This window comes from Agelaius phoeniceus, chromosome 4 (assembly GCF_051311805.1).
Source record: "Agelaius phoeniceus isolate bAgePho1 chromosome 4, bAgePho1.hap1, whole genome shotgun sequence".
NCBI lineage: Eukaryota > Metazoa > Chordata > Aves > Passeriformes > Icteridae > Agelaius > Agelaius phoeniceus.
This window is the reverse complement of record NC_135268.1, coordinates 3,216,876-3,244,569: the sequence shown is the minus strand read 5'-3', so window position 1 is coordinate 3,244,569 and position 27,694 is coordinate 3,216,876. Positions and strand designations below refer to the sequence as shown.

General features: G+C 48.5%; 1 protein-coding gene across 3 annotated transcripts; it reads left to right on the top strand.

The window, feature by feature from the left end:
• Positions 1-5,053: 5,053 nt before the first annotated feature.
• NDNF (neuron derived neurotrophic factor) lies at positions 5,054-27,501 on the top strand. 3 transcript variants are annotated; one of them, XM_077176732.1, is made up of 4 exons: positions 5,054-5,273; positions 23,300-23,497; positions 24,449-24,573; positions 25,446-27,501. In XM_077176732.1, exons 1-4 carry the CDS (start codon positions 5,257-5,259, stop codon positions 26,834-26,836), a joined length of 1,731 nt encoding a protein of 576 aa, XP_077032847.1. In that variant the 5' UTR covers positions 5,054-5,256; the 3' UTR covers positions 26,837-27,501. The 3 variants fall into 3 exon arrangements, with proteins under 3 accessions (XP_077032847.1, XP_077032848.1, XP_077032849.1); XM_077176733.1 differs by lacking the exon at positions 5,054-5,273 and adding an exon at positions 6,468-6,894; XM_077176734.1 differs by lacking the exon at positions 5,054-5,273 and adding an exon at positions 11,495-11,805.
• The last annotated feature ends 193 nt before the right edge of the window (positions 27,502-27,694 follow it).

The window sequence follows — 27,694 nt, the reverse complement described above, 5'->3', positions numbered from 1 at the left end:
TGTAACAGGAAATGTTCAGTGCTAACGATGTGGAAAAAGGAAATGTTTTTGCAGCTAGAAGTGCTTGGAGCTTTCACTGATGTTTTAATTTTCTTGTCACTGTCTTATTTTGCAGAACTGTTTTAGCACTCATTCCCTCAAATATATCTGTCCCTTAGTGTGCTTCTCATATTTAATTATAATAACTACACCCCTTAGCTACTAAATCCATGTGAAATCAAAGCAGTGGAAAACTTCCTTAGTGGTCTAAAAGGAAAAAGACCCAAACATTGAGGAGTGGAAAGGAAAAGTATTCAGCCTTAAACTTAGTTACCTAAAAGACAGCTAATAAAACTTCGGAGTGTGGCAAAGAAAGCAGAATGAAGCATGTCTTAGTCTGCAAAGGTGTAACCCACAAATCCAGAGGTCCAGCTACACATCATTGCTCTGCTACTTTTGGTGTGCATGTCACCTCTCAGCCTCGTGCTTCAAAAGCTTTTAAAACCACCTTTTTAGAAGCCTCTTTGTTATTTGTGTAATCCAAGTGCTCCAGCAATAGATCAGGGAGCGGTGTAAGCACCGTGGCCATGAGGACGTGGTGCTCATCTTCAGCATGGGCAGTGCAGGCACTGGGGCTTCGGCCCCTGCCCCGCGCACAGCCCGACCTCGAGTCACGTTCTGCATGGAAACCACAGGGAATGGCTGCCACTGATCTCACCTCCTGATGAGACACACAAGCCCTTGCAGCACACTTCTGCTCCCTGCCACCCATCCTGCTGGGACATCCTGGGGGTTAAGGTGAAGCTGGGTTAGATTTGCTTGCTATCAGATTTATTTTAAGCTCTGCCACTAGTCAAAAAATGTGTTCATACTGAACAGGCTTTAATTTCAGCCAGCACCAAGTAGGGCCTCCTGCCTCATGCCATGGCATTTCTCGCTTTGTGAGACAAAAACCAGTCAGATGAGCTTTTATTCTAAATCATATAGGATGAGCTTGCCTTCAGTAATGCCTTTAGAAGAACCATTCTGTAGCTGGCCATCCCACTCTGTCACTGCCTGGAGCTCTCCTCTGCCGTGTGCCTGTGAGTGCCAGCACACAAAAAAACATCCCTGCTAATTGCTGAGTGCTGCTGCATGCACTTGGGTAGGAAAAAAGCAGCATGTGTGCTTTAACAGAGCTGGATGTGTGCTCTGAGTGCTGGCTGGAGTTCTGCAGTAGCCAGATGTGGCACCATGCTTAATTTAACCTCTCTTTGTGTTGTTACAGCCTGTAGTGCAGACCTTGAAAATGGACAAAGTTGGAACCTGGGGCTTCCCAGAGGAGAAAGGTTTGTTCTCTCATTGCTCCCCGTCAGAAATGACAGAGAATCAAATCTTAGCTCTGCTGTGTTTCAGCTTCTGCCAGTAATGGTATCACTGGTCAATGAGTGATAATTTCCCCTTTCTCTTTCTGCATTTCTTGGTGTTTTCTGTCTATTCAGTAAATTGCATATTCCAATTTCCTGGGAATCCTGGGTGCCACTGGTTAACCAGAAGGGGAGAAGCTGAGGATGTCAAAGGCTGGTCTTCACTCGGAGGGAGGAAGGAGAAGTAGAGGAGGTTGATGCTGTGGATTTCTCAGTAGCCTGGAAGGAATTAGGACATCACAGACTTCCCTGTCTGTCCTGAGTAAAGGTAAATCCTTCTCGATCAGTTGCCACCACACAAACCCAAAATCAGCTCTTCAAACCCATTCCAGTCTTCTAGGTTTTGCTGTCTTTTGCATTTCACAGGAAACCACTTATGGAGTCTTCAAATTGGCCCTAAAAACTGCAATTACTGCTCTTGCACCAAGGATTTATGAGCAGCAGAATATCCAATTTGCCTACACATGTGCAGAGCTGAAGGTAAGAGTGTGAAGCATTAAATACACAGAAAAATATAAAAATATAGCATTTAGTTTCAAGTGCCATATTTTGGGCAGTTGATGCTTTTTGCTCCATTCTGTGAGTGTGTAAATTGGGGTGGGAAAATAGTGATTTAAACCAACACTTTGCAGTGACATGTCTGAAACAATTCTTCTTTGAAGACAGGAATATAACAAGAGCTTGGGTCTGGGCTGTGTCTGTGGGAACACCTCCACACAAGAATTAAAGGCTGCATGTTCTAGATCAAAGTAGCCTGTACTTCATAATAGCTCTAATTACCATACCAGTCATCTTTATTAAATTCATTTGTTTTAATTAAAAGAATAGATATTTGGCATCAGAGTTTACGGGGTCTGTTGGGCACTTGAGATTAAATCAATGGTTTGTTAATAATTTTATCTGGAAAGGAGATGAGATTATTTAAATTATGCAAAGTAGCATCGTTTTTCTTTCTCAGTAGAATGAAGTTATGATTAAGAAATAATGCTTGGAGCATGAAAGCTCTGCTTGTCATTATTCTTCACATTCATATTTGGGATTTTAGAGTGAAGTTGTTCATCTTCAAACTGATTTATAATAATATATTGGATTTGGCAAAATAAAACAAGTACTGCAGTAGTGTTTAACAGCAGGTGTTTTCCAATGATGATATGGAAAATCCAATGCTGTATTCTTGATTCAATTGGACCATATTTTGGATTTGTATTGTATTTTTGTGCTGTTGGAGCAGTAAGTCTTGTTAATCAGTTCATAAAACAGTAGGATTTTAAAAAATGCACTGAAGGTGTAAAACAGTCAACGCCAGGAGAGTCTGCAGAGTAGCTTAATAAATAAAACATAATTGGATAAAATGGGCAAGTAATGAGTTGAAGGCAGCCCAAATGTGTAATTTCTTTGGGTCAGCGGCAATGCTTTAGCTTGCCCTGCAGCTGGGTGAAGCCTGGAGGTGTTGTGGTGCTGTATGACAGGGCTGTGCTGTTGGGTGCCTCGTTCCATCCCGCAGCACAAACGCTGGGTTCAGTCGCGAGTGGCACGCCAACCACTGCACGTGCTTTTGATTTCCCTCAGGAGAGAGGGAGCAAAATGCCTCTTATTAGGAAAAGAAATCAGGGCTGGGGCTAGCAGGGAGCCAGCCATGAGTGCTGGGTTCTGTGTCTGGCTGTGCTCATGGAGCAGCAGCGCTCAGGGGAAGGTGTTGGCTCCGGTTCCTGCTCTGCCCAGCATCACAAGGCTGTCACCTCTGTCACAGGTCATGGCTTCAGGCAGCACCCACCTGCTCCCTTAAGGGCAGAAAAAAACCCCTCTTCCTCAGATGAAACCTGTAGGCAACACCAGTATTCCTACCGGAAGTAGGAGCATGATCTCCATGCTCACAGCATTCGGTTTTAGCCCTTCCTGGGCGCTGTCGCTGCTCAGGTTCCACCCGGCCGCTCGTGTGTGGCTCCTCTGGGGAAGGCAGTGGCAGCTCCCAAGCCAGAGGCTTCCAAGATGCCTCTGGAGGCCCCTGCTGTCCCGCCCATCCCTCTTCTGGGAGAGTGAGCTCTGTGTGATGCTGCATAACTAAAACGCATCACAGTCTGGGTTATCGGGCAGCATCGATCCGTAAGGCTGGGTTAGCACCTCAGTTTATGATGTTAAAAAATAACAGTACCCTCTTCCAAGTAATAAATGCTAATCAATGGGCTACTGATAACAGATCTTCAGATCTGCACCTCAATGAGAACCATATAATTCACCAAAAAAATTGTGTATACACAAAATTAAGCACACACGCAAGCAATCCCGGTGTCATCTGTCTTCCATACCAAATGCACGGCAGCGCCGGCTGCTAAAACTTGCAATGAATTATTTATATGATGAATTATCCTTCTTTCTCTCCTCCTAGAATATCCAATTGCCCGTTTCCATTTTTGTTTGGGAGAGATTTATTATTCAGGATTTTTTTCACTGGATAGCTTATTAAACATTTCCTGCTCTTTTTCTCATCGTACATAACACGCATCTTGTTTCCTGGTAGTACCTATCCATCCACTCTAACGGGGCCTCCCAGCATGGGGAAACTGTGAGGAGTGCAGTTTTTACCCAGACAGTTTACAGCCCTCCTTGGGATCCAATTAGAGATGTTCAAAATTTGGGATATTTATTTGCTCCCTGGAATCAAAGCTGTTTCAGCCCCCGAGGAAGCAATGCACGGCTGCAGACAGAGGTTGGGACTGCGTGTGGATGAATAATTTGGTTACTCAGTTCCCTGGAAGCCTCTGAGAGGGTGGGAGGAGAAGGTGTGTGCCCAGAGAGAAATCATTTAGAGATTTGCTGCTCTTTCTGCCTCTTTAGTTTGTCAGTTTTGCCCTAAAGACATAAGGAGGAGCATTTCACACTTGAGGACTTCTTGGGTGTTGTAGGCGACCATGCCTATTCCTGTAAGTGATTGTGAATCATCTCTGGTTCCAGGGGGGAGTATTTCAATGCCAGTTTTCTGGGAGCTGGGATAGCAGCTGGGACTATCCCAGCTACTATTTAATGGATTTCAAAGCAATCACCTACACGAGAGAATTTTCTGTGTTTGGTTTTCATGGCTTGGTTTCCGTTTAGGAGGCTGCTCCAGCACCTTCCAGACTTCCCGTAGTTTCCAGCATCTAAATTCCAAATCTGCTTCCTGTATCTGCATTGAATGTTTTTGTACCTTATAAATTTTGGGAGAGCTGAATCTTGTTGTGGAAGTGCTTTGCCTGTGCCTCTGGCTGGGAGCCTCGCTCTGTGCTGGGCTTTAAATCACCACAGAGATTTACAACAGCGATAGAGGTGGAACTGCAGGCATCCAAACCAAGAGTTATCTGTGCAGAGGAGCTGGTGTGCACATACCCCTGCAAATAACATCCCAGGGATGTCACATTGCTTCCCCTGGAATCACAGACAGTGATACCCCCTAAGAACAATAGCACTAAAACTGTCCTTGGCTTCAAAATAATCGGTTTGCCTGTGTGTGAGGCGCACGGTCTCCAGAGCTCTTTGGCTGGGTAGCAATATTTTACCTCTAATGACCTCAAACCCGAGCCAGCCATCTTTGCAGGCTCTACAAAATCCTGTTGTGCCATGAATTGCACCCGGCGGTAGCTGCTGCCTTCACCTGAGCACATCGCTCTCTGCTGGCTCCCGCGCGCTCTGAAGGCTTGGGGGGAGGCTCCTCACAATGTACCAGGTTTTCCTCACTAATTTCAGCTTTCTCATTTAGTCAGCTTCTCCCATTTTTGGATGCTCGAATCTCTGCACCTTCTGCATCAGAAGAGGAGCACATGTAGTTTGCTGAGATTTTCTTACCGAGGTGCTGCAGTTGGAAGCAGACGATCCTCTAGGAAGGGAAGAAGTCGGGATGCTGTGTACTACCAGGTATTTTTTAGTTCTCCTTAAACATGCATAAATTTATCCTAAACTTTGTCTTTCTCCCTTCCCTAAACTCCTACCCTTAAAGCCTATTGGAAAACAATGAATAAAGTTATTAAATATGTAAAAATAGGGAAGAGAAAACAGAAGGATAACTGGATAGGGGCTCCCACAGGGCTCTTTTTCCTAATCCTGGGTTTTGTTCAGTGAACTTATATTTCTGAGCAGACCCTTGGGCAGAATGCTGGCTGGCTGGACCCTGCTGTTCTGTGAGTTGACAGTGTGGGAGGTAAGTGGCACTAACTAATGGCAATTAGCAGAGGTTTGGACAGCTGTGTGTCCCTGAAGGCATGAGCTCTTCTGGGGGTTGTGTCTTCACCGAGTGGAGCTGTTTGTCACCCTACACGTCACCCTACAGAATATGACAATTTGCATCCTTCCACTGAGGCTTTGCTGTCAGATTTGCTCAGCTGTCTTGCAAGGGAAAAAAAAAGAGGGTTTACTTAATTTTTGCTCCCCAAATCTGCTGAAATAATAGGGCAGGAATGATTAGCTGCTGGCAATTACCCATCAGCTGCTATCAGTAATAACTTGTTTAATGCTTATGTAGCACTTGACGTTTTTATGTCTGATGTGCCAGAAAGGAAACAAAAAGAGATGGGTTTGTTTTTAAATGGCAAAGGATCGTTTTTGTCTTTTCATTGCAGCTCTCAGGTAATAGTAAGAAAATTGTCCCTCGGCCCCCAAACCTGAAAGCTGCCTCTGACCAAAACGTGATGAGGGACAAGGTGAGAGGTTGAACGTGTAGCTTCGAGACCCGTTTGCTCAGTTGCAGGAAGGTTTAGTAAATCCCATATCTCACGCATCCTTGACGGTCTCTCCCGCCTCCATCGCTGCTGGGATGTTCCGCAGCGTTCCCGCAGCCCCCGACCGATTCAAGCAGCGGCCGCGTGAAAGAGGAGCCGGGAGCGCCGCGTCCTCCGGGCCCCCGCATTCCCCCGTCCCGGCTTTGCTTTCGGGCAGGATCCAACCCTCCAAGATGGATGTTGAGTAGGCTCTGCCAGCGCAGCCGAGCGCGGCACAAAGCCGGGCGGCGCTGCCCCTGCGCGGCTCTGCCGGGGCCGGCGGGCCGGGCCGGGCTCCCCGCGGTGCCGCGGGCTCCCCCCGGGCCCGCCCCTGCGGTGGCGGAGCGGTGGCGGGGCGGGGCGGCCGCGCCCGCGGGGCACCCCCTGCCCGCCCCGGCGGCAGCAGCAGCGAGACGCGCCGGGCGCCGCCGCTCCGCGCCCCCTCCGCCAAACTTTTGCCGGCGCTCGGCTGCCCCGCGGCTCCTCCCGGGAGGCGAAGCCGGAGCCGTGCCCTCGCCCCGGGCAGCGGCGGGTGCCCGAGGGGCTCCCGGCTTCTTTCCCCAGCTTTTTATTGTTTTTCCTCTTTTTTTTTTTTTTTTCTTCCCCGCGGGGAGGGGTGGGGAAGGGAAGGGGCTATAAAGCGCGAAGGGACGTGCGTGACACAGTCCCCGCTGCAGCCCGTCTGCACCGGAGCGGGGGGCTAGGTCAACAGCCGCCCCCCTAAAAATCAACCCAAGGCTCCCCCGCCGCGGGAGGGACGGGACGGGACCGGACGCCGCAAGGTAAGGCACGGGGAGCGGGGCGGGGAGCGGGGCCGCCCGCGCAGCCCGCTCCGCTTGCCCCGGGGCGGGCGGGGGGCGCGGTGCCCCGAGGCGGCTGCGGGACCCTCGGCCGGAGCGGGGCCGGGGCCGCGGCCACCCCGGCGCCGTCCCTGCAGCCGCGGCTGCGGCGCTGAGCCCGCGTCCCGGCACCTCTCCTCCGCCGCGGCTCTTGCGGGATGCTGCCGGGAGAAACCCCGGCGTTCTCTCGGATCCCTCCCTCGCCTTCGAGGTTTGTTTTTTCCTCCCCGGTGTTGCCCTCTCGCAGCCCGCGGCGGCCGTGTGCCCCACAGCCCGTGCGGCTGCCGGGAAGCCTGGCTCGTCCTCCGGCGCTGCCGCGGAGCCGGTGTGTGCCAGGCAGGCAGCGGCTCCGGCTCCGCCAGCATCATTCGTGCTTCTCGGGGAAAAAAAAAAGTGGCTACCAAAAAAGAAGCGGACAGAAAACTCTACGGTGGGATGTAAGTGCCGAGGTTTGCTACGTGCAGCCTTGGTTCTGTTTTTATTTCGACAGCGCAGAGACAATGGCTACAAAGCGCTGTTTAATCACTTGCAGATAGAACTTTTATGTATTTAAACCTTCGCAGTTAAAGGCTAGCGCTGGTTTTTGAAAAGCTGTGATTGTCTGAGCGTGTTTGGTCTGGATGAATTTAACACTTGAGCGGTAGCAATGCCCTGGTTCCCCGGACGGGTTAGCGTGGTGCCAGGGATGACCGTGATCCTGTCTGTGCCATGCCGCCCGGGGCTGCTCTGGAAATCATCCCGGTCGACCGACGTGGACTAGGCAGCCTCTGGAAGGCTGGTTTCAGACAGCGGGTCCTGAGGCTTGTAGCTTCCCTTGGATTTCCCCTCCCCACCAAAGGAGCTGGTTAGCATCTAGTTACAATGTTAATTAGCACAATTAAACAGTATCGCTGTTCTTGTGGCTAGACTGAGCTGCAGGAGGCGAGCTCAGATGGGAGGCAAGATCCCTGCCGTAAATTCCCGGCGCTCCGTGTCCTAGCTGGCTGTTTGTGAGCAGCCGTAGATGGCAGGAGATGTTCAGTGGCACAAGTGTGGCACTGTCTCCACTGGAGCATCCCCTAGTCAGGCTGCTCTGGCAGCCCACCCAGCACTGAGGCTGGGCTCCCACCCTTTTCACGCTTGGTTGAGACAGTGGAGTTGTGCCTGTAAAAGTGGAAGGGGCGAGAGCGATGTGAGGCTGAATTCCTCCCTGGGCGGTTGGCAGCGAGTGATTTATGGCATCGGTGACCCTGGCCAGGCGCTGCAGGCTTGGCCATAGCCTGGTTTCCATAAAAACAGCCTTTGGATGCTGGACACCATCAGCACCCTTGGCTGTGCCGTGAGGGAGAAGGGGGAAGAACTTTGTGTTTCTGCTCAGCCTACTTTGAAAATTGCTGATTCTGAACTATTTTAGGAATGGTACTTGGGATTGCTTCTTGTCAGGAATGCCTCATCCTCCCAGCCACGCTCTCCTGCCTCATAGCGAAACACGTACCTGCAGGAGAGCTGCCCAGGTCAGCTTTCTTGTGCCACTGCAACTCTCTCAAGTGCTCAGAGCAATGCCTAGAATTTAAAACTTGCTGATATTTGAAGCAGAAGAGGACTTTTTAAAACACTGGGAGGTTTTTACCTTCTAGTTTGACCATTAAGAACGTGGTGAGATAGGCAGTAGTGCATCACGTGTGGGTGTATCCAGGGTCCTGTGGCTGTGTTTGACCCTGTTGTGAGCACAGTGATGTTTGTTCCTCGTGAGCTTTCTGTGTCAGCAGATAACAAGCCCTTCTTAATTTTCTGAGAGCTTTATAATATGTCTGTAAATTCCTTGTCATGTTTCCATGATGAGGACTGTGGGTGCATCCCACTCTCCTTGTCTCCGTGCGGCCCTGGACAGAAATCCTGTTGATTTCTGTGCTGTGGAAGGTGGGCACGGCAGCATATCATTGCGGCCCTGCCAGTGAAGTGACGAAATGTGCATGTCCCACTCCTGAGTGGGGACACGCTGGGCTCTGCCAGCAGCTCCCTGGTACCAGCACACCTGGCAGGCGGTGGCACACGGGCATGACGTGCTGCTGGCGTCACGGGCCAGCAGGTCACCTCATGTTCCAGCCACCCTGGAGAAGGTCAGGATTTGGTGGGGAGACGAGAGGGAATTTGAGCACTGTGTGGGATGTAAATCCCACCGAGATGACTCTGGGCCCCTTTACTTAGTTGTGAGAAGTTTGTCAGCGAGGCGAGGCAGAGCTGCGTAGGATCGCCCCGCGCGCCTGTGTTGTTGTGGGTGAGCACTTCGGAAACGCGGAGGAAAAGCTCTGAGGTTTCCCCAATGTTTATAAATACAATCTGGTGCAAACTGTCAAGCAAGCTGTTCAAAATCACGTCACGCCTGCGCTGCCTTCCCCGCTCGGCTTAAATGCCTTCGCCGCAGAGCCGGTGCTCGTGTGTCGCTCGGCGCTCCCGGCACGCAGCTCCGGCCCATCTGCAGGGCTTTCCCAGCGTCCCTGTCCTCCTCCTGTGAGCCAGGCTGGGATGTGGCGCTGGGGGCAGGCTCGGTGCTGTGGCTCCGTGTGCAGCTCATTGGAACCTGAGCATCCTTCAGTGCTCCGAGAGCCCAGGCTGCCCCAAAGCAACCTGGCTCACAGACCAGAACTGCGTGCGGGGCAGTAAGGGTGTCTTCAAGTCCCCTCTGTCCTTCTTAAAAGGTTTGACTGCCTTTGATGTGCCCTAAAAATGAAGGGATAAACCCTTTCCTGAAAGCTCCATCCGTGCAGTGGCCTTGTGCTCCATGCCATGCCCTCAGCAGGGTTGGATGGAGGCTGTTTGCTGGATGTTTCAGTCTGAAGTGTGCCAAGGTCTTCTGCCTTAATATATATAAAAAGATGAGATGTTTATTAAACTCAGACCCTGCTTTTTCTTCTACGATTTATGTCTCGAGAGGGTGGCGATAAACAGTTTATTAAAAAGAAATCCTGATTTATTTCTGCAAATGGTTACATTTCAAGCTGGTACCAAATGGTTTTGTAGGAGACCACCTTTTATGCTTCCCATGGCAGTTGAAAGGATTGCTAGAAAAACAATCCAGAATCTGAGTAGGTTTGGATAAAGGCAAGCCAGGGCTGTACGTCAGGGTATGTGGTGCTTTTAAGCAGCGAGGCGGTGGATTTTACCACGGAACATCTGGGCACTGGCTTCAGTTACAGCACAGATTTTAGTGGGATAACAAGTCCTGCTTGGCTTCGCGTTCATTTTGAAGTCACTAAACTTTATACGAATAATAAAACTGTAAGCCCATTACTTCACTGTTTGCAAGGGGCTGTTTCAGTCCCCCTTCGGGGTCTCGCATCTTTCTGGGGCTGGTTTTGTTTTGCTGTGCTAAGTGGGTATTTATCTTCTCAGTGCCTGGCTGGCTTTGGCTGGAGGCAGCTTTGCTAATTTGTAGCGATGGCCACTCCGGGGAGGGCGGGCGAGTTTCCATTCGCCCCCGCCGAACGCGCACGTTTTCTGCATTAGGGGCAGCCTTAGAAAGCTCCGCGTTTCTCCTCCGCGTTTCTCCTTCCCGGCACTCGAACGGGTGAGGCTGGTAACCCGGAGGGCGATAGGGCTGCTCGGGGCTACCAGCTCGGCCACTCGTGAGAGGTAAAGTAGAGGGCGAGGGCTCGCTTTCTTTTGGTTTGTTTTCTTTTCTGTTTGGTTATAAAATGCAGAGAAGAGCGGACTGGACTGAAGGAGGGAAGGGCCGACTCTTTTATACAAGAAAACAAGTTTGCAAACCCTTACAGATCGGTACACATGCTGCTGGGAATGCCCCAGCATCAGGGAGGATAACCCCAGCTAGTTTATAGGATCAAGGAATGCATGTTTGGAATATAAGCTCCATGTGAGAGAGTATAGACAGGCTATGAGACCGATGGTTACTTGATCATGGGGCACCTGGTGTGACACTGAGCGCTGGTGAGCTCTGCGTTTTGGTGTCACTGACCGTGTGGGCATTAAACCAGGTGAAATCAGTATTACACCCAAGGAAGGAGAATATCCCAGGTAAGACCAGTGAGAAGGGACTTAAGAACTGCTTGAGCTCTGCTAACTCATGAGTAGAGCAGTGAGTGAGCGAGGGTTGCTTTGGGGAAAAGGCAGAGTGCAGAAACTGTTCTGTTTCACATCACAAGATGTACTCCTGTGGCAAAAATGCTCATTAGATCAAACAGGGATAGTTTCTGCCTGAGAAGACAACTCAAATAAGCTTGTGGATGGATGGAAGGAGCTTTGAAGGCTGAGGAGATGTTGTTTGAAAACTTTAACAAGATGTCATTAGAGAGGAAGTATTTGCCCTTAGATTGGGAAACAGGTCAGGATAATAAATCATAGGCTTTATTATCTCACACTCCAGGAGAGTGTGCTTCAAGCTGGAAATACATTCAGATGGGAGAGAAAGAGAGCAAATATTAGAAAGAAGTTTGTTCTCTCAGAATTCATTTTCTCATTTGCTGCATGCAAGGACGCCCACTGAACAGGAGAAGGATAAATGTTAACACAGAGCTGTAACAGGAACCAGCTGAAAATCTCATGACTGCGTGGATGGCTTTGATTGCTCCACAGGGAGCACGTCAGTCATGTGGGACACGTCAGGAACAGGCAGTGTGTCATGTCACCTCATGTGTGAGCTAGCTGATAGTCCAGCTTCACCAAGAACCTGATGGGGGGCGTTTTACAGGATGGGTTTGGAATGTCACTGGAGTAAACAGCGGCAGGAGTGGCCTGAGAAGCCAGTCCCACTGCAGGACAGCTTCACTGAGCACAAACGTGCCCGAGTTACCAGAGGGGAGCAGCAGATCCTGCACAGAGCATCTCGCCCTGGGCTCTGCCCTCGCACCCAGGCAGGTACTGTCAGCATTTCTCACCAATTTCTCTCAGGACTGTTCAGCTTTGGCCTGAAGTGGGACTGCTCTGGCTTCAGGGTAATTAAACTCAGGGCTTAGAGACATGTTTGTTGCTTGTGTGACAGCTGAGATAGGAAGCAGTGGGTACTTGCTGCTAGCACCTGGAAAACTGAAAAGCACGAGGCAATAATTTATCTCTCCTACCTCATTCCCTGCTCCACGGGTCCGGATATGAGTGCCCCTCCAGTGTGACCCTCGCACGCTCCCAAGGTGACACAGCACCGAGGCCAACACCTCCCCTGTGATTTACAGGGGAAAAGCATTGTTTGCCTAATTGAGTCTATTTTTTTTTCCCCCCTGTATTATTTGAGGAAACACAACTTTGTTGAAACTTTATTAGGGGGTGAGAAAAATGATGCTTTTCATCTTTCTCACCTTTAACTCACTCAGTACCAAGACAGAGCAGCCCCAGACCAGCGGAGGCACGGTGGGATCGGGGATTCCTCACACACATTTGCAGGGATGGTTGGACAGGGAAGATGTTGGTACAAAGCAGCCAGAACATTGTGAAGAAGCGAGTCTCCCTCTCTTTATCTCTCTCTGCTTTGTTTAGGTGCAGCAGATTTACTGCTAATTTGTTTTAGTCAAACAGTCTAAATGTGCCTCAGCATTCTGAAATCCAGAAACCTGATGGAAATTTAGCAGTTCACAGATTGGGATTGTGATGGTGTGGGAAAGCCAAGTGTCTTGGAGCTGCCAGCTGGTCTCTGGATGTGAAGGAAAACATCAATGTGCAGCATTAACAGTTTCTAGTCCCTGTTCCTTCCCTTCCTTTGGCTACTAAATCTGTGTTTAATTCCCTGGGGGTTTTCTCTCCTGGGTAAGAATTACTTCCTTGAGTATGATTTGTACGACTAATAGGATCTTATCCTTATTTGGGGAAGACCCTAGGGGCTCTTTCAAACTGATTTTTCAGTAATGAGAAATAATGAATAAAAGTCTAATAGTCCTAGGGGGTATTAAAGTTACAATTTTGCAGGGAAGATTTAATATCAGTCGATTAAAACTTTTATAATCCTGTTAGAGTACAATAGTCAGAAAAAAAAAAAGAGAGAAAATAAGTAGGTTTTAAGACCCTCTCACATCATGTGAACAAGTCTAAATTTAATGTTTGAATTAAGCAGGTATTTTAAAGCAAGAGTCTAAGACATCTCTTGCAAGTGTGTGATAGCAGGGTGGCAGGCTCAGGGAAAGAAATGTGCTGTTAATTTATGGAGCACATTCTAATTCCCTCTCATGTAAGAAAAAGCAGTTGCAAGGTGTTTATGAGAAAATCCAGGCAATTAGGACTTGAACTAGAAAATGCAAAATTCATAGACCTCAGCACAGTGTGTTTCCAGTAGCCCAAAGCATGCTCTGGCTCAGCCTGTTGCTCACAGGGTACATGAGCATCTCCTCTGGGCACTGTGGGCTCACTGAGGGTCTGTTCACCCTGGGGCTGGGCAGACCCCAGCTCGGGGCCCTTGGTGGAAGGTGTGGGAGCAAAGTGGGACCCGGGGGCATTGTCCCCGTGGGCAGAGCTCCCACATGGCCAAGCCTCTGCTGAGATGCTTTGAGGGGCCAAAGCACCAAGGAGCAGATACTGTTGTATGAATTTACAGCTTTTGGGGGTTAGCAATGATCAGCAGTGATGCTGGAATGACGTTTTATCCTTTAGCAGTAGCTTTCATCCAAGAATGTTGCAGCCATTTCCAGTCGCTGGTGGAGGGACACCCCCAGAAAGCAGCGCTGGATCCCACACCAGAGCTCTCACCACTTCTTCCCCCTTTCTGAATGCAGGAACTCCTCCCTTCTTGTCCCTGCTTTGCTGCTCTGTCAGCCTGGGATGTATGGTTGCCATAAGAGGGCCGGAGGTTTTGGGGCTGTTTGGATGTTCGCTCACCCATGACAGCCCGGCCTCTCCGCCCACATGGGCTCCCTCTGCTTTTGTTGGCAGCCAGCACATAAAGGGATAACCTTTCCCCTGCCAGCCTGCACAAATAAACACTGGCCCAGCAGCAAAGTGGAGCTGAAACCAACCCTTGCAATCATCTGATTTTTCAGACCCCCTACCACAGCTCTGCAGGTGACACTGGCAGGTTTGAACCTCTGGCGCCACATCCCTTTGGAGCACCCATCCCTTCTGCACTTGGGAAGGACTTCCCAGCTTGGAAATGCACAAGTTGGCTGATTAAAAAACAGAAAAGTGCTGGAAGGAAGCCTGAAGACTGGCAGCTCCCAAATGTGCTCCTGTCCTGCTTTGGTGTGCTGGGCTGGAGGCTGGTGAGCTGTGGCTGGACTCGTGGGCTCTTCCAGCCTCTCCAGAGAGGTGAGCGTGTGTCAGCTCTGACCAAGGCCACCTCCAGGGCTCTGCCTCACTGTCTCCCCATCATTTTGCCCTTTGGAGTCAAATCCTTGCTCTGTCACATGGCTCCTTAGCACTGGAGGGGCTTGAGTGATGCTGGGTGAGCAGCTGGGGGAAGTTGGGATTTTCTCTGGAAGCAGTGGGAAATGTCAGGCACCATGGTGGGGACAGCAGGTAGCTACGTCGAGAAATTAGGAGCAGCTCATGCCCTCCAGTAACAACTTTGACTAATTTATTGAGCTAATTTCACTAATTTATCTGTGGGAATCTGTGTCTTTTTTTAAGCAGGATGCTGGGGGAGTAAATACAAGATTTAGGAAGTGTGAGCATTCCTGCTCATTCTCATAGTCCTGTCTAAAAGGGAGCATGCAAAGGAGGGAATTTGCTGAGTGACACCCAGGAGCAGTGCTGGGGCTGGATGTGCTTCATCCAGGATGAGCCATCCTGTCTCTCAGCCACTGCAGCCCCTCAGGAACCAGTGCTAAGAAATGGTGTGTGCTGCTTCCTGGGGATGGTGGGGATCCATGTGGGAGACAAGATCCATGCTGGATCTTGGAGTCTTTGTTGCTGTGGCTGAGATCTGCCAGGTCTAACACTAAGAGTTGCTAATAGAAATAGGTAAATATCAACAGTTTCAGCACTACATTTGATACTTTGCATTTTCAAACATTTGACAAATGTTTACATATTTTCAGCAGCCCTTTTTCAGCCAGGGAAAACGAGATGCAGCATCTGTGAAGTTACTCTGATATGCAACAAATCATTATGAGAGAGCACCTTGAGGGTTCATTAAGGACTTGCAGGGCCTAAGGTTTCCTTTGCATACTTTTAAAGCTGAAGGTGAAAATAACAAAACTGAATCCAGTTTTGGATAGTAAGTGCAATCAGAAAGATTTGTGTTCAGATGATAATTCAGAGATTTGAAATTTTGAGGGATCAGCTATAAATATAACATATATTACTGTGGTTACCAGTAATATGTAGTGGTCTCTTCTCCCAAATAGGAGAAGTGGAAATGGCCTCAAGCTGTGCCAGAGGAGGTTTGGATTGGATATTACAAAAAACTTCTTCATGAAAAGGCTTGTCAAACATTGGAACAGGCTTTCCAGGGCAGTGGTGGAGTCACCATCCCTGGAAGTATCTAAAATATGTGTACTTGTGGCACCTGGGGACATGGGTTACCCCCTGGCCTAGGCAGTGCTGGGTTAGCGACTGCACTCAATGGTCTCAGAGGACTTTTCCAGCCTAAGCAATTCTCAAATGGGCCAAACTCTGAATTGAGCAGGAAAACTCATCTTTCCTTTCCTGCAGCACCACTGCAGGATACCGTTCTGGTGGCAGCACAGGGATGCACTCTCTTCCCCAGGTATTGCAGACAAGCACCATGCATTGTTTTTGCTGCTGTTTTGCTCTGCTCTTCCAGCTTTCTGGAAAGCTGCTGCTCTTCCTCTGTGCCATGGCGGGTGAGAAACCCTTGGTGGCAATAAGGGTGGTGAGGTGACATGGCAAAGGAGAATTCCTGAGTCACTGTTGTGGGAGTACTGTGTGTGTAGAGGTAGGGAAGTGAGTGGGAATAGCAATGCCCGTGGGCTGGCTGTGGTTTGTAACCCTGTGTACGTGTGCGGTGGTATTCCTGACACCCAGGGAAATTGCATGTCTGATGGAAGCTGTGGCAATCAGCCCCTCTGCACTTGGCAGGTTCTCCAAGAAATATTCCCTTTATAAATCACCAACCAAAAACTAGAAGGGGAGAAGTGCATAAGGAATTCCAGTGTGCTCGTGGCACAGCTTTCCACTCCAGAATGTGAGTGCTCAGGTTGTTGCTGGAGGTGCCGGAGCTCAGCTTCCTCTGCTCTTGCTCTGGGAGTCACTCTGGTGACCTGCCTGTCCCTGCCTCTCCCACAGCTCCCTGCCCTGTGCCAGCCCCTTGTGTTCTTCCCTTTAGCAAACACCTTGTTGGCCAGGAGCAGCTGCCATGCCAGTGGTATTCCCTAGGAATGGCTCAAGCAACCTTGATTCCTTTGGTAGTTAATGAAGTTAATGACTCTGGGTTTGTGTTGTAGCACCTTCCCAAGCCTTCCTGCCCCGGCAGTTTGAGGATGCAGATCCTGGTTCTGTTCCTGCTCTGTATCATGCCCTGACATTTCATCCCCGTCCCTGGAGGATTTTGGCGAGGGCGCTCACTCATAATGTCAGACTGAAGTATTCCAGAGGAACAGTGGGAAACTCTGTAGCAAATACCAACAGGCTGGTGTTGGTTGTAATTTGTAATTGTTCGTGTGTTCCTCCCTGCTAATCCCCTTGCTGAAATTCATTACAGAGAGAGAGCAACCTACACCCAGAGAGCTGTGCTGAAGGCAGAATGACTTGGCCAAGGAAAGTAGCTATTGTTTTATGATTAAAGGAAAGGATTATATTGGGATTTCCTTGAACAAGGAAAGTCTCTGCCCTACTTTTATTGCTCATAACAAGGGGATAATAATTACTTTCCATTATAAAACACCCCCAGCGCTTGCGCTGAAAGATTTGTGGTAGAGCTGCGTGGCATTCGGGGCTGGTTATCTGAAATGGCCTGGAGTTGTGCAAACCGAGATTTCTCTGCCTTATTTCTTCTACTGGGGCTCAACCCCTGCTGAGACTATGGAAAAAATTCCTCTACTCCGAGTTGGGTCAGACTCTCCGAGTGTGACATATTTTCCTCTGCAGGAGCTGGTACCAGTCACCTATCCCATGACGCCTGCCCTTTCCAGGAGCGACATCCAGCCACCTGGAGCTTTTGTACGGGCTTGGGAGGATGAGCAGGGCCAGCAGCAGGGATCCAGCCGGTGCTGGAGCGGCCAGGGGAGGTAACATCTGTCCTGGGGGGAGGGCTGCCAGCTGGCTGCCTCCCTGTGCTCCAGCACATCCCTGCTTCCCGTGCCGCTGCCACCCCCTCGCAAGGAGAGGCGCGGAACAAACTGAGCATTGTAGCAGGGGCCGCCGGGGACGCGCTGTTTGTTTGGGTTTGACACTCGGCGCTGAGTCCCGTGGGCAGAGGTGGCTGTGAAAGAGAGAAGCGCTGGTATGTGGTCTCTGATTGAAACAAGGAGAACTATGAGGCATTTCCTTGAGCGTCCCCAATGGCATCCCCTGGCTCAGCTGGTTTTTGAGGCGGCCAGCTGCCACCAGCTCCAGGGTGACGATTTTGATGTGATCAGGGTTGAATCTGTTTCCACTAAAAGTGGAAAAATAAATAAGTCTCAGCGTAGAAACAAAATAGTCCATGTAAAATTTGATTTTTTTGATACCCTATCTCCCCGAGTATGTTTGCTTTTCGACATGTCTAATTTGAGACAGCTCTGCATTTTCTAATGATGCCCCTTTGGAGTTAACCTCTCCCCCAGGCTGTAGCTCACTGCCACTGTTGTCCATTAAGATTTGGTAGAAATGTACCCTTATTTCTTCCAACCTTCCTATTTTTAAATGGTTGTATTTTTTCCCTGTAATGCCACAGCGATTTGCTTGGCTAAAACAATAATTTTCCCAGCAAAGGAAAATTGTGGGTTGAATTGGAATTGCAAGAGGCGCTTGGTTAATCCACAGGTTATTGACACGGTGGAGCCTCCATGCTTCAAAGGCACCATTATAGTCCATCGTGTCCCTGTGTACTTAGGGAGCTTTAATCCATGGATTACAGGTCCCTGAGAGCTCCTGCCCTCCCAGTTACAGCTGGTCCTGCCAATGGGAGCTGCCATGTCAAGCTGGCTGTGGCACTACACAAAGAATTGGTCTCTAAAATCCACAGAGACAGTGATGCACCTTTGCATCCCTATTGGGGCTGCAATTCTTGTCCCAAGCCCCTGGAGAGGTCCCACAGCCCTGCTTGGCCCATGCTTTTCCCCTGGCACCAGGCAGGACCAGACAACAAGTTTTCAAAAGCGATGCTTTAAAAAAACAAAAAAAGGAACCACAAAAAAGCCCAAATGAAAAACATACCAAGCGTTTTCCACATCCTTTAGGGAATACTCAGAATTAAACAGCAGGCCTTCACTTTTCCCCTCTGGTCTCCCCTTAAACAAACAAACTGAGCAGCTCCCAGTAAATGCTTAAATTGCAAAGGCATTATTTTTCTTTGTTTGCACATTAAAAGTAACTAATTGCATTACAATCCAAATTTATAAGTGCTTTTCAACTCCTCTGGTGCTCAGGTGATAACTGTGTGTGCTGAGGTGCATGTATTTGTGGCATATATCTCTGGAAATGGAGTGTATAATGGAAAAGCTCACGGGCTCTTTGCTTGCAGCATTCCTATAATGAGTCAAAGAAGTCACACAGTGCCCTTTTATTTCCAAAGCTGGACTTAAATCACGTCAATAAATCTGCAGACTTATTATGAGATGCAGCACGGGTAATGTAAACAGAAAAAAACCCCACCCCCAGCACACCAGAGTATAAAAATAGGATGTAAGGAAGAAAAAAAGTTAACCATCCATACAATAAAAAGAGAAGAAATGCAACACAAGAGCACTGTGTCAGGCAGTGCCTTGAAATTATCCTCACTAAATTATAGTTGTGCTCTTCCCACTCTCTGTAATTTACGTGAGGGTTTGGTCATTCCAGACGCATTTGCTCCAGGTAAACCCAGATGGTTTTGTTTTGATATTCTAAGTCCTTCACAGGTCTGGGTGACAGTTAAGGAGTAAAGCAAATGATTTCCATAGATCAAGGAAGATGACTGTGAACAGGTACCAGTGTTGCATGTGGTGAATCCAGTACTTTGCTCCCTTTTTCCACAGCATAGGTGTGTTTGGTGAGTACCTCTGTTAAATGCACAGTGAAGCCCAAACAGGAGGAGACAACTGCTTGGATCCCCAAGAGCCAAACAAAATGGATTCTTGGCCTGCTGGGTGGGGTTTCTGTGGTGGGATGTAGGCAGGGAGCCTCTGATCCCTTACAGAGTATTCCCCACACAGCTGCGTTTCAGTGCTGGAAAAAAAGGTCAGCCAGAAAATACCATAGCCTTAACCAGGGAGATCAAAAATGGGATCATTTCATTTGTCCCCAAGGCCACCTGCTTCTGGCTTGGGTTGAGGGTGTGCCCTGCTGAGCCTGTGGGAAAACCCCATGAGGGGCTGCCACAGCTCCAGTTCATTTGTCCCTCAACTCAGGACCTGAGCCAGCTGTAAATCCCATTATCCTCTCCACTTCTGATCCTAATTGCAGTTTACCTGGAGATTTGCAGATGGAGTTTGTTACCCAGAGGTCTCAAAGGCAGGAGAGAGGGCTGTAGAGGGCTTTTGTAGGTGGGGTTTTGGAAAAGTTGGGTAAGGAGATTATTTAAAAGAGAGGAATTAATTGTAATTGTCATAAAACCCATGACCTGACTTAATGATGATTTTCGTGTATGTGCTTTTAACTCAAGTTGAGAAAATGCCATTTATAAAATGGTTATTTCTTCTTTGTGAAAGAAGGAAAAAGCCCCAAGCCTCTGGCAAGGTGGTGAATTTTGAAATGTTTAAAATCGTGTATCTCCCTCTCCAATGTACAGCATGTATTTTTCATCTGTTGATCTTTTTAGGTAAATACAGCTGGGCTCTTTGAGCAAACATCTCCTGAGGTGTGGCTCTTGCTCCTGCAGTGTTTGTGTAGCCTGGGAGCTGCTCACCTGGGGACGGCACTGCCACATTCCAAGGAACCCCTGGCCAGCTGCCCTGGCATCCCTCAGCCTGCTCAGGTTCAGTGTCCTGGTGCCTGGCAGGCAAAACCCAGTGGCCTTGTCCCCTGGGAGCAGCCCTGCCTGGGAGGAGATGGCACCCTCTGGATGCTCCATGCCCACTCTGGCTCCCCAGCTCAGTCAGCCAGCAGGACTTTTCCCTCTGGGTCTGAGGCTCAGTTGAGACAGAGTTTGGGGAAGAAGTGAAAGGTAAAGACGGGCCATTAGAGGGCACTTTTGCAATCCTGGAGAAGGAAAACGGTGCTTATTATTTCACTTAGGACTGTTTGTTTTGGCACTCTCTTAAATTCAGTGATAAACAGCAGGAAAATCCCTCCAGTCAGCAGGAATATATCAATAAAATATTGACTCATGAGTTTAAAAGAAAAGAAAACAAGACAAACTTGTAGAAAACTGAATAAAAGACGTTTAAGGAGGCGGCACAGCCTAGAGAACAAAAAAATCACACAACGTATTTAATGCAATTTGTGTGGCTTAGCAGTGCAGTGCTTAGGCCTCAGCTTGTACCTGGATTCTAAAAACGAATCCAAGGCAAGAAAATTGTTTTGGGATTTTCTGAGGACTGGGTGGCAGAGCATGAATTCACAGGCTCCCATCTAGCAAGTGCATTTTCTGAGGGGCTCTGTCAAAGTCACTGGTGAGCTTGCCCAGAAACAAACATAGGATGAATAAATGGGCTTTTTGCTTTGCTCTTGAAGTTTTGCATGAGTAAACTACAGAGGGTTTAGTTTGAAACCCTGCCAAATTATAATGAGTGCTCTGCAAAAACTAAAATCTGTTTATTAACTGGTGTGAAAGGGTGGTGTAACACTGACAGCACAGCTTCCAAAAACTGTGAGCCAGGTTTGGATGCCTCTTTGCTGTTGTCCCGCTTTTGGAAGTGTCGTGCATGAAAATTGGGCCCATTTTAAACCTCTGAGGTTAGCTACCTAAAAATGAAAGCACTCAAAATTCTATTAATTTGTCAAAGAACAGAGATTATAAAAGTTTCCTTTTTCAGTAACAGTTGACAACTTTGCAAGCTATTTCATGTGTGGGACGGGCAGGGATATAGAACTAAATTTCATGTGTCTTTTTGGAGTTATTTTTAAGCCGAAATGCTTTTATAATTAGATAAAGAATTTGCAGACAAATCTGTACCTTGTCACTGCTCTGTAGCTGTTGAGGGGGGCAGAAACACTGTTTATGGGAGTTTTTAAAGTGCATTAGCTAGTGAAATTATTTAAGAAGTGAAGCTTAGCCTATAATCAAAATGGTTTATTTTAGTAGAGGTTCCATTGCCCTGGAACTGACTATGGGAATACACAGGATTGCAGTTTCAGGGGGTTCATGTGGAGGACGCTGTCTGCAGAAAGCGTCAGAGTTTCTTACCTAACCACATAATCTGCTGTAACTGTTGTGATTAAGTTGGAAGGAATTTCATCCCTGTTGGCCAACAATAATACTCGAAAAATCAATAAACAGCATGTTAGAGCACACGAAACTCATCGTGCTTTGTGTGAGAGGAGCTTTCTGCTGGCTTTGGTGACTCAAGCCAGCAAGTATTTTGACTTATGATCTTTGCTCCAAAAGGTCAAATGTCTTTAACTTTGCTGGTAAGTATCAACACTCCAGTCTGGATTTGAGGAACTCTATCCACTGTGATCAAAAGCTAACTCAGGACCTGTTTGGGATAAATTTTGACAAAGGCTGGGAAAGCTAAATCAGGATTTACCTGTAGGTAGCAATTGCATGTGTTGGGTAAAGCCCTGGACTCTTTTCCCTTCTGTAGGGCAGAGCACTGCAGTAACCTGTCATTAAACCATCCCGAATGATAACAGAGCACACCATTTGAGACCTAAAACTGCAACCTGTGAGGGTGCAGGTCATTCCTGGCTCATGGATCCTGCTGAGTTTGCCATGTGTTTTCCCTGTCCCATCACTGATTTCAATGGGAAAATAGAAAGATGAAGGAACTGAGCCGGACAGCAGGAGTTGGAGAAAACAGTAGAAAGGGGGGAGGGAACGAGCTGATATCAGGGGAGAGCAGAGAGGAGGGGTGAGTGGGGGGGAACCTGCATGTTGGTGGGAGGAATGAGTAAATAACAATGTCAGAGGCAGCAAAAGGAGTGTGAAAATAGCCCTCCACAGCCATGTTGGTGTCAGAAGCCCTGCTGTGCAGCTTGTGGGTGGCTGTGTTCAGCTGTGCTGAGAGCAGGACAGGCAGGAGGGGAGCTGGAGGCAGCAGGGAGAGGGATTTAGGAAGAGCAGTTTTAGTATGGCTTGGACTACAGTGTGCCACTTCTCAAGGAGCTTTATGTTTGCTTCATTTTACATAAAATATTAGGGGTGGTGGGAAATGTCTCAGTGACAAATTTGATCTCTGAGGTAAAAGGAAGAGTTTGCTATAAAATAGTAGTTGTTTCACAGTGCAGTACCCAGAGCAGTGCATGACTGCACATTCTGCCAGCAGACAAGAGAAGCTGTTCCTGGCAGCTCTGCTTTTAGCATGTTTCTCCCCAAAATCAGTGCTAACACAGCTAAGGTAATGACCTAAACATTTTTTTTTCTTTCTTCTCCTAATTAAAATTGGTTATCATTTAATCATTTAAACTTGATACATTTGTACCAGAAATGGGCTGTTTCCCCTTCCTCCCCCCCATCCCAGAGCCATTATAGATGAGATCATCTACTGTACTGAAAGGAGATTTTCAGCCTGTCCCACTGTATATGTTAGGGTAGTAATTTCTGACCTAGTTATAGACATAATAATGAAAGGCTAAGATTATGAGTTATTATGCCTAATTTGTAAAGGATTCTCTGCTTTTGTGTTTTGCAATTCCCATCAGGCTTGAGGATTAAGCCCTGCTGAATTGCATGCTAATACCAATGTGCTTTGAATATGTGTGGGTTTGTATCACATGTTTTCCTAATTCGCTATTTCTGTCAAGAACAGTTTCACTGGAAATATTTACTTTCCAGAGGATTGTTGGAAGCCCAACCAAAGTCTCCTAGGGGAAGCAAAGCCGATGTACCCTCCATCTGCTCTGTGCTTGCTGTAGCTCCCAAGGCCAGCCAGCTCCGTTTCTGCTGTGGCAAAACATCCAAGTTTAACTCACCAAAGCACGTGGAAGGCTTTTACTCTTTGGTAGCAATTCCAGTTTGAAACCAGTGCCTGGGCTTGCTTCGGTCACTGCTCAGGATGGGCAAATCTTGGTGACACCCTTTATCCAAGTGCTGTGACAGTCTGAGCTCAGTCCTTACAACGAGTTTTCCTGGTGTTTGTGTGGCAGTGAAGGTGCCTGCAAAACACAAAGTGCAGTGAAGTGTGCGCAGGTCCCAGCGCAGACGAGCTGCACGTGCCGCCCCTCCTGAGGTGCCTCCCTGTCGTTGCTGCAGGATGCTCCTGCTGCGCTGCCCGCTGCTGCCGCTCCTGCTGCTGCTGCTGCCACTGCACTCCAGGCCCCAGAAGCTGCCCACCAGGGATGAGGAGCTCTTCCAGATGCAGATCCGGGACAAGGCGTTCTTCCACGACTCCTCAGTCATCCCTGACGGGGCTGAAATCAGCAGCTACCTCTTCCGAGACACCCCCAAAAGGTATTTCTGCCTGGCCCAAGTGAGGAAGCTGAACTTGGAAGGCAGTAGCTCTGGTTGCTGGGTGCTTTGAGATCAAAATTGGGTCTCAACCAGAAAAATATAAATGCCAGTGTTCAGTTTGGTGAAGTAAACACGTGAGCCTCCAGCCCAATGTGGCCTCCCCAGCTGAGGGTCTGTCCTATTTATTTGATTCCTTGGATAAGCCCAGAGCTCCCCCAGACTGCAGAATTTCCCTGAAGTGGGACCACTAACCATGTCTGGAGGCAATGGGAGTGGGAAGGAAATAAGAAACTACAGGCTTGACCCACCCCACTTGTCCCTCTTCGTTGTTCCCTACTGTGCTTTAAAGAAGCAGCATTAGGCAGCCTGGTCTGAAATCTCCACTTCCCGAACTTCACCCTGTGGGTCAGAAAATACTGAGGGTTAGACTGGGGAAGAACCTGAGGCTCCAGAGAGTTTAGGGAAGAGCTGTATTGCCTCATGCCACATACCTCCTCCAGCCTTCATTGGCAAGGAAGGTTTTACAATAGGTGATGTGTGGTGCCTGGAGGGATGTGGGAGGGCAGCTGGGTGTGTGTGCACCTCTGTGTGCTCACCTGGATACAATGTGTGTCCTGCTTGGAAGAGCATCTCCCTAAGTTCCAGGAGAGACCCTGTTCCCCTCATTTATCTCTCTGTCATTGTTTGTGTCTAGGTAGTATAGGGGTAGAAAGTAAAGCTGCTGGAGGGGAGGGCAGGAGGCCAGAAAGCCCTCTGCTCTGCCTTGACACAGAAGCCTGAGCCCTGCTCCTTAGCTCTGGCCCACCAGCCTTTCCAAACTCCCTCTGTCTGCTGGTAACACATTTGGCTCTGTGGCCCCACCTAGACCATCCTTGATGGTGTCCAGTCAATCCCTGCCAGCTGGCTGCCATCAGGAGTTCCTTACATGTGGGTCTGTCAACCTCCCTCTAGGTATTTCTTCGTGGTTGAAGAGGACAACACTCCCTTAGCAGTGACAGTGACACCATGTGATGCCCCTCTGGAGTGGAAACTGAGCGTACAGGAGCTCCCAGAGGAAGCCAGTGGGGAAGGATCAGGTAACAAACCATCAGCAACTTCCCCTGTCCCCTTCCCTGCTTTTCTCCTGGATTTAAGGTTCCTCAAACACTGAGTCTCACAGCAGGCCTGTCTTTATGATCTCCTGCTGTTTTGGTCTTCCAGTGCAGGAGATTGACAACAGGCAGCAACAAAGAAAGGAAAAGGACTACAAAGAAGTAAAAGCTGAGGTTACAGTCACAGGGGTCTGGTTGCTGCCAGAGCAAACTGTGTTTGCCCAGAGTGACTCATTTTGATGGGGGCTTTGCTGTGAGGTGTTTACACAAGCTAAGATTGGAGAGACAGGGCTGGCATTGCAGCAGGACTGAGCCCACCCTTTGGAAGGACTCATCTCCAGACATGGAGCTGTGTAGCTGCTGCTCAGCAGAGAAAAGGGCTGCCAGAGCCTCTGACACATGTGCTGACCTGTCCCACACACCACATGGTGTGGCAGACACACCTCTGGTCCCCACTGTGTTTAGCAACAAAGTCTCAGTGTGACTCAGATGGCCAAAGCCAAGGGTCCACATCCAGGAACAGACAGGTGAGTGAGTTTCCCCTGGGGAAATACGCATGGCAACTCCAGGTGGGATGCCTGATACTCCAGTGGAAGGTGTTAGCTGCTGTTCATGAGATTCCATTAACACTGGTCAGGTGGAGTTGCTTTTGTGTTTGGGTTTAACCTGAGTGCCAAGCCAATTTTCCTCTCTGTTTTGACAGAAGTGTTGATCAATTACATCTTCCTCAGAAGACAAAACCTTCCTTTTCCATGTCACTTTTGTACTTTATGTAGTAAAATGTGCCTTTTAGAGTTCTGTTTTTTCACATTTGCAGAGAGTGTCTGTACAAATGTTGTCTTTTGCTTGTGTTCCAGGTGACCCAGAGCCCCTTGAGCAACAGAAACAGCAGATTACCAACGAGGAAGGCACGGAGCTCTTCTCCTACAAAGGCAATGACGTGGAGTACTTTGTGTCCTCCAGTTCCCCCTCTGGGCTCTACCAGCTGGATCTGCTGTCCACAGAGAAAGACACCCATTTTAAAGTGTATGCAACCACGACTCCAGAGTCAGACCAGCCTTATCCCGAGTTACCTTACGATCCCAGAATCGATGTCACCTCCCTGGGACGTACAACAGTGACATTGGCATGGAAACCGAGCCCCACGGCCTCCTTACTGAGACAGCCCATCCAGTACTGCATCGTCATCAACAAAGAGCACAACTTCAAAAGCCTCTGTGCTGTCGAAGCCAAGCTCAGCTCTGACGACGCCTTCATGATGGCTCCAAAGCCAGGTCTGGATTTCAGTCCCTTTGACTTTGCCCATTTTGGCTTCCCTGCAGACAACAACTCTGGCAAAGAACGTGGTTTCCTAAAATCCTCCAAGTTTGGGCGGCAAACGCCCCCAAAGCCGAGAGTTGACCTGCACAGAGTTTGTATTGGGAACAAGAACATTTTCACCGTGTCTGACCTGAAGCCAGACACGCAGTACTACTTTGACATGTTTGCAGTGAACACCAACACCAACATGAGCACCGCCTATGTCGGCACCTTTGCCAGGACCAAGGAGGAGGCGAAGCAGAAAACAGTCGAGCTGAAGGACGGCAAAGTTACAGATGTGTTCATCAAAAGAAAGGGAGCCAAATTTCTACGTTTTGCCCCTGTTTCCTCTCACCAAAAAGTCACCTTTTCCGTTCATTCCTGCCTGGATGCTGTTCAGATCCAAGTTAGGAGGGATGGAAAACTCCTCTTGTCTCAAAGCGTGGAGGGCGTGCGGCAGTTCCAGCTCCGGGGGAAAGCAAAAGCCAAGTACCTGATTAGGCTGAAGGGCAGCAAGAAAGGCGCTTCCATGCTGAAAATCCTGGCTACAAGCAGGCCTAACAAGCAGTCCTTCCCTTCCCTGCCCGAAGACACGCGGATCAAAGCCTTCGACAAGCTCCGCACGTGCTCCTCGGTCACCGTGGCCTGGCTGGGCACGCAGGAGAGGAACAAATTCTGCATCTACAAGAGGGAAGTGGATGACAATTACAACGAAGAGCAGAAGAAGAGAGAGCAGAACCAGTGCTTGGGCCCAGACACGAGGAAGAAGTCGGAAAAGGTTCTGTGTAAATACTTCCACAGCCAGAACATCCAGAAGGCAGTGACCACAGAGACAATCAGAGGCCTGCAGCCTGGCAAGTCCTACCTGCTGGATGTTTATGTCATAGGGCACGGCGGGCACTCGGTGAAATACCAGAGCAAACTGGTGAAAACCAGGAAGTTCTGTTAGTGCCCCTGGCCAGAGGAACACGGGGGACTCCGGGCTGAGCGTTATCCTGCTTCCGAGTGTACGGATTGACTACTTGCACAGCTGAGAAGTTGTGACCTGTATTTGTACTGTGTAGAAAAGATATCAGCTTGTATATTTATGTTTACATAAGTCATTGTCTGGAGGAACTGAGGCTGGTGCTGTCTGGTAGCGCCTGGCAGCAGTGTTATTATGTGTCCAGTGACCCACATGTGATGCTCAGTAGATGTCCAAGGTAGGAGAAAACCTCGGAGGAACTGGCACGCCTTTGCTTCCATATTGCATGAACTGCTTCTAAATTATTTTATACTTTAAGAGGCTGAGATACATCATTTGTTCACCTTGTTACTCACACACACAACTCTCAGACATAGGCCCTTTCTCTCAGTGTAGATGGTAGGGTTTCTGTAAATTATTTTATAGAGTCTTGTTTTAAATGTTTCTATGATTGTAAACTATTAAAATCTCCCCCAATAAAATACAGATTTAAACTAAGTATTAACTGGGCTGCATATGAAGCAGTTTCATTGCTAATGTAAATTCTTACCTAGCTGATTTTCATGTTTAAATACTGTATGTATTTCATGTACAAAGTTGCCATAACGTTATATTCCTGTACATAAAATTAAAAAATATTAGATTATATATTATTGGCTTTTTGTTGACTGCTCCAAATGAAGTGGCTTTTTTTTTTTTTGACATTCTATGTGCACAGAGAGGTGTGGGGACAGATGAGACATGCTGAAACTTGGACTGAATTCAGTTTTCCTGTTTCATCATGGCTTGCAGTCTGAGTTAGAGGCCATGCAGATTTTTTCTATGGTCATTTGTTATTTTTTT

What these genes read in the sequence shown, in the direction of transcription:
- NDNF (XM_077176732.1), top strand. An exon ending in TTCCGAGACACCCCCAAAAG is followed by an intron (nt 23,498 to 24,448) that starts GTATTTCTGCCT and finishes ACCTCCCTCTAG; the next exon opens with GTATTTCTTCGTGGTTGAAG. An exon ending in AGCCAGTGGGGAAGGATCAG is followed by an intron (nt 24,574 to 25,445) that starts GTAACAAACCAT and finishes CTTGTGTTCCAG; the next exon opens with GTGACCCAGAGCCCCTTGAG.